This window comes from Zosterops lateralis (assembly GCF_965231275.1).
Source record: "Zosterops lateralis genome assembly, chromosome: 9".
Lineage (NCBI taxonomy): Eukaryota > Metazoa > Chordata > Aves > Passeriformes > Zosteropidae > Zosterops > Zosterops lateralis.
In genome coordinates, this window is record NC_139769.1 from 24,047,558 (window position 1) to 24,056,751 (window position 9,194).

Sequence of the window (9,194 nt, forward strand, 5' to 3'; positions counted from 1 at the left end):
TAAAAGCTTTTTTAAGGATGGGGGAACATGGCAAGTCTCTCGGCAAGCACAGGATTTAGGAATGAATGTATTCCTAACAGGAATTACCAAACTTCTTAACAAGTTCCTGTTTAAGAGAACAATGCAAAAAGTAAGAGAAAATATAAAGCTTTTAATACAAGTAGCAATAACCTTTAAAGTTATTTTTCAGATGTAGGAATTAATACGCAAACAATATAATGGCAACAGTTGAATTCTTAATTTCTCTCCACAGCTTCAAGCTCTTCTGAAATCACTTCTCTGGGTGTTCAGTCTTGGGCTGTTGAACGAATGCAGATGGGAAGATGCCAGTCCTCCCCTTGCATGTGCCTTCAAACCAGTCTTCATTCACTGGAAGGGAAAATTGACACAGTTCTTATGACCCTGGGAATGTACAGGAGCATAATGTGCTGCAGACAGGCCTGAGATTACCATTTTATGGTGCTTCTGCTGATAAAATCTGGAGCTGTGCTAGACCCAGCAGGGAGTGGAATGTGGAGGAAAGGGAGGAATGAGGAAGGAGAGCAAAGTGGTAAGGTAAAAAGGAATATCAAATAGGGGTGGAAAATTGAATCAAAATAGAGACCGGGGGGGGTTGGAAACTGCCTTGAGTGGAAACAAAGTGAGTGTAGAGAATGAGGAAATTATCTGAGACCTTGGTCTGTCCTCTTCAGGGTACATCTGAAGTGTTTTGTCAGCTGTTTCCCATGTTCATATAAAAACCCTAAAACAACCCCCCAGAACCTCTGCTACCCCCTGGGTTAAGTAGTCTATGAGCTCTGGCAGTTTTGCTGTGGGGGAACCAGATGAGGCAAGAACCAGCTTTGTATTGGGAAATATTTAGCTCAGCAGTGAAGGGGAAGGCAGGATTTTGGGGTGGAGGGGGTCATCGGTATTGCGTGGTGCAAAATCTAACCTCTCAAAGGTTAAATGGGGAACTGATTGTATACTGATGCCAAAACCTGCCAGCCACCACAAATTATTGACATAACTAGAGATAGCAAAATATAAGAGAGTTTTGCCTTTAAAACTTATTCCTGATATCTTGATTTCACTCACATGCTCAAGTGAGATGGGAAGCATGCCCTGTGTATATAATTCTTCATTGATCATCTTGAGATTCAGTCTGTATTTAAGCATTAATTCCCATAGAAACACTAAGGACTAATATTGACCAACTAATGGAAGATTGTACCTTGAACAAGAAAAGCAGATGAAAAAAGATTCCAGGTGGAAGGAATGGGAGTGAGAACCTGCCCCCATTGTGGGGATGGCAGCTAAAATGAGGCCATCTTTCACCTTGAAAGAATGCACTGTGATCAGTAAGTTTAAACACAGCCCACGTTTAACTCCTGTCATAGATGTTTGGGAGGGGCGTGGTGGAAATGGGAGTGATGAAAACATGTTGGAAGAACTGTGTGTAAGAGATGTGTGGATGGGAATCCCAAGGCAGAGCTGGAGGGACTCTGCTGCTGCCACACCACCCTCCCTCTCACCAGAGCTGAGGGGTCTCCCCCTCTCCTGTCCCAGGAGGAGCACAGTTACCTTTAGATAAAACAAGGATAGTGTCTCCTGCCTCAAACTCCAGGTCTTCAGGTTGGGTGGCTTCATAACCGTACTGGGCTACAACATAGGTTGTTCCTGTCTCCCCTGGTGTTGCCTCCTGCGGTGACTCCTCTGGTTTGCTGTCTGGTACAAACCCCTCTCCCTAGGCAGGAAACAAGCTGGTGAGGACATGACCACTTGGCTTCCTTTTTCTGTACCAGGGCAAGAGATGAGCTCTGCTTCTCTTTACTCGTACTTTGCTCTTCTGCCTTTCATGAGGTTGCTGGCTTCTTTTGAAAGCCACAGACCCATGCTTGTGGCAAGGAAAACAAAGGCAAGAGAGAAGAGAAGGTGGCTGCCCCCTGTAGCTCTCACTGACCTCTGTGCCATTGCACCAGACTGTCAAGCAGTTGTCCTTGCTCTGGCTCCAGGCCACCTCCACGTTCTCTGTACTCAGAGTCACCAGCTCCTGGCCCTCCACAGGCTTGTACCTGGTATGCAGGGGATGCAGGTGAGGAGCCCTGGAACACACTCCTGGCTCACTGGGGCTGGCAGTGCCTCACCTCAGCTCTGTGTGCTCGGGCTGCAGCTCCAGCTTCTTGCAAACCAGCTGCAGGAGCTCCCTGTAGGAGAGGTCTCGATCGACTCTCAGCGCAACTGTGAACTTGTAATGCACCTTGAGGACATGGGGGCTGGAGACAGTTGGTTCAGTCTCCTGCAGGCAGGAAATGGGATGTCACCTTGTGTGGCTTGGCAAGCACAGGGATGTGGAAACTGGTTGTCTGAGTTAGACTCTGCCTTCCAAGCTGTGCTTGGACATTGGCTGGTTGGCAGCCCCAGCCTTCTCCCAGGAGAGAGCTCAGTAATAGATTAGGGGCTTGGCACTAAATTGTGGCTTTGGGCTAATCAAATTAGAAGTGTCTCCATCCACCCTCCAAACCTCTTTTTTTTATTATTATTATTTTGAGTTGGAATTGCTCTATTTTCCCATGTCTCTTCCTGGTGGTGGAACCTTCTGATGTGCTGACCCTACCCAGGAGCATGTTCCAGCCAAGCTCTCTCCTATTTCTCCCTTGTCAAGTACCTCAGGTTGACTAAGATAAGAGTCATGCACGGGGACTGGTCACAGCCCCAGGTTCACCTGGGGCCTGGAGGAGAACTCCCAAAAAGCAGCCCTAAGTCTCCTGGTAAATGCAGGTTTGTATGACCAGCAGGACCTTGGGGTCTGCACTCACAGGACGTTACCTTTGCTGTGTCTCTTGGCTGTGCCATGGTAGCAGGAACATAGTCTGGGGAGGAGGAAAAAGGAGGCTCAGGAGGTGGGATAGGATAAACATCATCTAAACACACACCTAGACCACCTGCAGCCCATCATGATCTCCAGCAACACCAACCAACCCTGGAGCCAGCAATGGTCCCTTGAATGGATACAGCATCTGCCACAGGGGTTCTTCTGTAAGATCTAGATACAATCACTGAGCAGAGGTTTTGGCTCTGTGCCTTCCCTCTTGCAGGGATGAGAGCATGAGGGGTGGGATGTCTTTTGTGGGTGGATTCAAAAAAGATAAACATGTAGCTGCTGGTTTTAGTGTCTTTGCTCTTCTGATCTCCCTAGGTCCACCCTGAAAACCAAAGGTAAGCCCTGTCCTTCCATGGGGCTGTAAAGCTAAACTCAGGCCTCGAGGCAGGGTGATTGCATGCAGCTTTGTGAGGATCCTCTTCATGAGGATCCGATTTACATTTTGGCAGTGCTTTGGCACAATTGTGCTCATTCTGGGATGAGCCTGAGCTACACTGTTGAACATGGTCCCACTACTCGATCTGGGATGGCTTTTGGTGCCATATAAAGATGGTCATTAGGGTTATGTCCATGTGGTGTTTGTCCTTAATTCCATGAGCCACATCCTTCTGTGTCAGCTGTACCATGGACTTCTATGAGGCTTCTCTGTTGGGATCATGAGCTTGGGATGTGGGACACTGGGTAGCACCAGCCAGGAATCCTGTTCATACAGCTCCTTCAAGCCTAGCTCAGCTCACAGCAGCACTGAAACTATCATGGATGCCCTGCTTGAAGGAGAAGCCTATAAGGAATGTTTTACTCCAAGCTCGTTCTTTCCCCATTCTTATCACCAAGCCCTTTTTCTCATTAGTCACTGTGCTAACTAAGAACACAGAAGGACTTGCTTTCCTCAGGGACCCCACAGACACTATTTTACTCCATCCTCAGCACTGCAGTTGCTGTCTGTGCCTCCTGCTCTAATGTCTCCTAGTCCTTGGCTGGAAATGGGGCCAGGAATGAGATGGAGATGAAGCCTAGGCCTGGTCTCAAAGGGTGGGAACACCACACCTCAGCCTGCTGTGGGTGCTGTCACCCTGTGCTCCCACACTGACCTGGCGCCTGCCGCCGCGGCTTCTCTGGCACTGGGGAGGGGGGTGATTCAGACATCTCAGCTTCCACAGGCGTTTCTTCCTGTGCCATGGGAAGAAGACAGTGCTGTCAGTCACACCTTACTGAGGGGCTGGGGTGCTGCTGCCTTGTGCAGATCCCCTTCAACCTGCTATTTTCCCAAAGTCTGTTCAGGATCTTGAACTGGGGAGGGGAGACTTTGCTATCCATTATCTCCCCAGCATTGCCAACCACCACTATGGTGCCACCAACATGGATTTTACAGATCTCTGTGCTCATGATAGGGTGACCATGAACCAGAACCAACCCCAGCATCATGAGGGAGAGGGAGTCACATATATGGGTCCTACTGAGAGGCAGGTGTTGGGTGAATATGTGGAGATCTGCCTTCCCCAGGATACCATTTCCTCCTGAACCTCCTCACCTGGATATGCAGCTTATTGTGGAGCTCCACAGGCTCAAGGAAGTTGCAGGGGACAATCCCTTTCTGCAGGGAGAGGAGAAATGAGTAGTGATTGCTTGGCGAAAAGGCACCCCACTGCTGGAGGACACAACTGGATGTGTCCTTACCCTCCCCTACATCCAGGAGGGCTCCTGAGGCTTGAATTTTAGTTTCTGCAGGTTGGGTGAATTTCACTGAACCCTTTGGCCTAAGCCAGGGTGGACATAAGAGACTTCAGTCAGAAACTTAATTAATGTTGGCAAGCCTCTGCCTCTGCAGAACTGTAATCTGCTGTCTGCCCCTCCTGTCCAGCACACTCCTGGTATACCTTTCCATTGAACATCACTGTAGCCCAGTTGTCTTTCTCTTTCTTCAAGACAAAGACAATGTTTCCTGGCAGGACCTGCAGCTCCTCAGCGGTCTCAGGAATGAACTCGTACATGACACGGTGTGGCTGCCCGCTGAGGGCCCTAGGTGTGGGAGCAGTGGACCGGTCAGGAACATTGGCAATGCTGCTGTTTTACCTTGTAGGGAGAATGCAGACCTCTGCCTCCATGTTTGTACATTCCCCATTCCCCCTGAGCTCTGGGTGCCAGCTGGATGCTCAGCTGCAAGAATGCAGGATGGGGCTGTGCCTGGCTCTCTGGGTTATCCATCCTTTATCCAACTTACCTGAGGACTTCTGGGGTCTTGGGCCTGGGTGGAGGACCAGAGGCCTGCCAACAGGAAGACAAAAAGGAAAATACCATTAATCCAGAGGATTTTGTTTGCTTTGCAGAAATGTCCTTCAGCCTTTTACCCAACACTGTTCCTTCTTCCATATGCAGGTGCCTTAAGTGCCATGAGGAATATCACTGGCTTTGTTCCTTCTAAGGAACAGTTTCCACATTCTTCAACATCTAGTTGGTTTTCAGAAGCACAATCCTGTTTGCACTCCTGATTTTAGTTTCAATTCACAGAGGATTGAGATTGGCAACACCTGTCTATACTGAGAAGGTTGTAATTTATCTTGTGCAAGGGTACTGTGCTTCCCCATATCCTCCCAAAAACTTCCTGGAGAAACTCTTGCCATGTTTCAGAATGGGCGATGGCACTACATCACCTGGAAAATGGGAAATGCAAAGAATTCTGGAATGGGCAAAGCGAGATCAGAACTGCTGTTGTTTCTCCACTCAGCCTTAGGCAGATGATCCCTAATGAATCCTTCAGGAAGGGTCAGAGACAGCTTCCTGCAGAGAGCCCTCACCCTGCCCACTACTTCCCCATGCAGAGAACCAGCTTAACCTCAACCACAGCTGTGAGTGGGTATGGGATGAGCTTCCTGATGCTGGAGGGAGCAGCTGATCCATGGAAGCAGTGCCTGTCTCCTCCCCACAGCAGTGGCACAGAGTTCAGGGTGGTAAGGGTGCTGTTTGCTCCCCACTGTGGATCACACCACCCCATGTCATCCTGCACTGAGCAGGCTGTTCCCTGACTGAGTCTTACCTGTGGCTGTAGGGGAGCAAATCCTGAAAAATCATCCTTGTCCACCACAGATGCCACTACCTAGAGCCAAAGACAAATAGTGACTTAGTGCCTGTAGACCTCTCTCAGACCTCTGAAGTCCACCCTCCTCCTTTGCTGTTGGCCAAGCCAAGCTCCTCAGGATGCTTTAATCTCAGGAGGGGCTATGGTTTTAGGCTAAGCATCTTGGACTACAGGCTTGAGTGAGTGCCTCTGGCACCAAAGTTTCCCTCTCAACTGTGGTAAGTTTTCTGCTCTTAGCCTGGCTGCTCCTGTGGTATGAGGCATTATAACCTAAATGTTTCTGTTTTAATCACAAACGTTGAAGGGACCCAAAGTGTCCAGCTCAAGCTCATACCTCCAAGAGGTGACTTTAAATGTAATTTAGAAAGTTGATACATGTTTTTGTGCATGTTTTTGGCACTCAAGGAGCTGCCTGGCTCTCGGCTGTCTGATTCCCCCGTGCCTGGTTCCTTTTCTGGATGAGTGCTGCCTCCCAGGTCCTGAGCCAGGGATGGTATCCCAGTGACTGGACTGTGCACACTCAGGAGAAAACCTTGTTTGCTTATCTGAGCTGAAAAGCCCTTTCCAAACAGAGCGATGGAGGAACTGGAGGTTGGTTGTGGGTGTCAAATGTTAAATAGCTCCTTTCCCACACCCCTGAAAATGGCTTGGCTTGAGTTGAAGCTCACTAATGACTATCCCTCATGTCTCACTAAGGAGACAACCTAGAAATAGGCCACGCTCAGCAGGAATGTGCTTTTAGATTCCGTATTCTTGAAGACTCCCTGTTTCCCATGAGATCCCTCTGTGCCATCCATCTCTCCATGTCTGGGGGATGCCTGAGGCAGACTAGCTCCCTCTCTCTGGCTGCCTACCAGGCAGCAGACAGCAGCTCAGGGTGGTGATGAGAAGGCAGTCAACAGCTCTTTTCCACCCACAAGCTTGGCCTGAATAAATAGTGTAGATTTTTCTTACCATTGCCTTTCCCAGGTAGTCCTTCTTCTCCAGCTGAGCCACTTGCTTCTCATTTGGCCTGAACAGCTTCCCTGCAGGAATGGCCACCAGCTCACAGCGCTTCTGCTTCTGTAGCACGAAGAAGTCATGGAGACTTTGGAGGTGAGAGCAAGGACTGATGGAATGTCTCTTCTGCTCTGGGCTTGGAGGCTGCTCCATAAAGCCAGACCACCATCATGACAGCCCAATCCCAGCCCTGGTATGGTCCACTGAATCCCATCTTCCCATCCCTGCCCCCCCAGTGACCCAAAGCTCTTCCCACTGACTTTATCCCACTACAGTATCTATTGCCACTGCATTTTAATCCTGCTAAAAGGTGGATGTGCTGTCAGTGGGATTTCCCTCCCTCTCCCTGTGGGGCTGTGAGCCCTGCTCCTCCATACCAGGACAGCTTCCATTGCCCTGTCTATCTTGTTGTGCTGAGGCTCGCTCTTCATGCTCATGGCCAGGGTCAGGTGCTCCTCAGCCTTCTCCCAGTTCTCCATTGTGGCATACACCAGTGCAATGTTGCAAAGAATCTGCTGGAGGGATGGGAGGAAGAGAACAAGCCCTTGGAACAGCCAGACTGCTGCCAGGAGGGCAGGAATGGAAAGAACAGCGGGGCTGTGGCACTGCACCTGCTTGCTTGGTTTTTGCAAGGTACAAAGAGAGGCTAGGTGTCTCCTCTTTAGACTTCTCATGCTGGGGAACAGACCTCTGGGATCAGAGCTGGTGGCCAAGTGTGTCTCACCTCACAGGCAAAGAGCCGGTAGCGCAGCCCCAGGATCTTGTAGTCAATGAGTTGGTTGCCTCGCAGCTGGGCCAGTGCCTCCTTGAAATCATCAATGGCCCTTCCATGGCTGTGGGGCAGAGCATGAAGGTATCACCAGCTTGTGGTGGCAACCTGTCTGTTGCCACCACAACTCACCACTGACTGAGTTCAGTCAGTCTCCCCTCTATCCTTGCAGGGTTTCAGGCACCCCAGGGGAGGAGAGAGGTTCTGAGGATCATGTTAATCCCAGGACTGCAGTGCTGAAGGGTAGGAGCCTGTTTGCCCTCGACAGGTTTCAGTCTGGGCTCTGGGGCATCAGCCTGCCTGGGGCCATCCTCAGATGAAGGCTGGCATCTCTGTAAGCGGCAAAAATGAAACTTGAAACTCTTCCACTCACTTCTGCCTCCGGTAAAACACAGTCCCCCGCTGGAAATAAGCCACTGCCAGGTGCTTGTCGCAGCCGATGCTCCGGGTGAACGCCTGCAGGGGTACGAGTGGGGCAAAAAGGGACACCTTAAAAAACCTGATGGTGTAGAGCAAGTTGTACCTGTCCTGCCTTAGCTGGGTGGCCTGAGCTGGGCTCTGTGGGCTGTGTCTCCCTGCAGCACCGGGCAATGGATGGGGGAGAGCCTGTACCAGGCTCCTGGGGGGTTTTTTGAGCTGGAGCCATCTGCCAGCACGGTCACCTCCTGGACGGAGGGAGAGCGCACAGTGAGCCGTGTTATCACTGCTGCTGCCTCTCTCTGATTCACTGCCAGAATAGGCTTGGCAGCCTAGGGCTGTCCCCGTTCCTCACAGCTTTAAAAAGCCCCGAATCCATCCCTTAGACCGTGATCCTTTTAATTCCTTCCCTCCCCACCCTGTCTGTGTGTCGGGCAAGCCCCGAGGTGGGCGGTGAGCGGCCCCAGGGCTGTACCGTACCTGCTCCGCCTCCTCCAGCTCCCCCAGGACCAGCTGGACGCAGCCGATGTTAAAGCAGATTTTGGCAGGGGGGTTCTGGACGGCCGTGAAGGCCTCCAGGGCAGCCCCCCACTCCCTCCTGTCCGCGGCACACACCCCCTCTTGCCACAGCCGGATGGTCTCCACCAGGGACATGGCGCGGCGGGGTCCCCGAGTCGCGGGTCTCGCCCCTCTCTCTCCCTGTCCCTGTCCCTCCTTGTGGCGCAGCTCGGCCTCTCCTTCAGCCCGTCCTTGTGCCTTTCCCCCGCCCCTGTCACAGAGTGCAGGAAGTGGCCTCACCGCATCACCGGCCCGGGATGGGGAAGTGGGGCTGGGGCTGACGCGGCGGGCCCGGGGCTGGGCCCTGCTCCTCTCGGGCAGCCGCTGCCCGCCGGCTCGGCTTCTCATCTTCCCTTTTATACGTCAAAAGCCGTGCATTTTGTCAGCTGGGTGGTTCATCGGGTCAAATTTCAGGTTGCAAAAGGGCAGGATGGGCGCTGGGCTGAGCCCTTGGTGCCCTGCAAAGAGCAGTCTCATCATTGCTCAGCGGCTCCTGCAGGCACAGCTGGGAG

General features: G+C 51.5%; 1 protein-coding gene across 3 annotated transcripts; it reads right to left on the minus strand.

Annotated features, from left to right (window-relative positions):
- Nucleotides 1-131: 131 nt before the first annotated feature.
- Nucleotides 132-8,884, minus strand: NCF2 (neutrophil cytosolic factor 2). 3 transcript variants are annotated; one of them, XM_083867982.1, is made up of 15 exons: nucleotides 8,740-8,884; nucleotides 8,081-8,163; nucleotides 7,663-7,771; nucleotides 7,316-7,453; nucleotides 6,894-7,001; nucleotides 5,898-5,957; nucleotides 5,085-5,128; nucleotides 4,741-4,882; nucleotides 4,395-4,457; nucleotides 3,955-4,033; nucleotides 2,809-2,852; nucleotides 2,127-2,278; nucleotides 1,943-2,054; nucleotides 1,564-1,726; nucleotides 132-369 (listed from the first exon to the last, which is right to left on the minus strand). In XM_083867982.1, exons 1-15 carry the CDS (start codon nucleotides 8,776-8,778, stop codon nucleotides 272-274), a joined length of 1,434 nt encoding a protein of 477 aa, XP_083724108.1. In that variant the 5' UTR covers nucleotides 8,779-8,884; the 3' UTR covers nucleotides 132-271. The 3 variants fall into 3 exon arrangements, with proteins under 3 accessions (XP_083724108.1, XP_083724107.1, XP_083724106.1); XM_083867981.1 differs by having other exon boundaries at nucleotides 7,316-7,450; nucleotides 8,605-8,884; XM_083867980.1 differs by having other exon boundaries at nucleotides 8,605-8,884.
- Nucleotides 8,885-9,194: the final 310 nt, after the last annotated feature.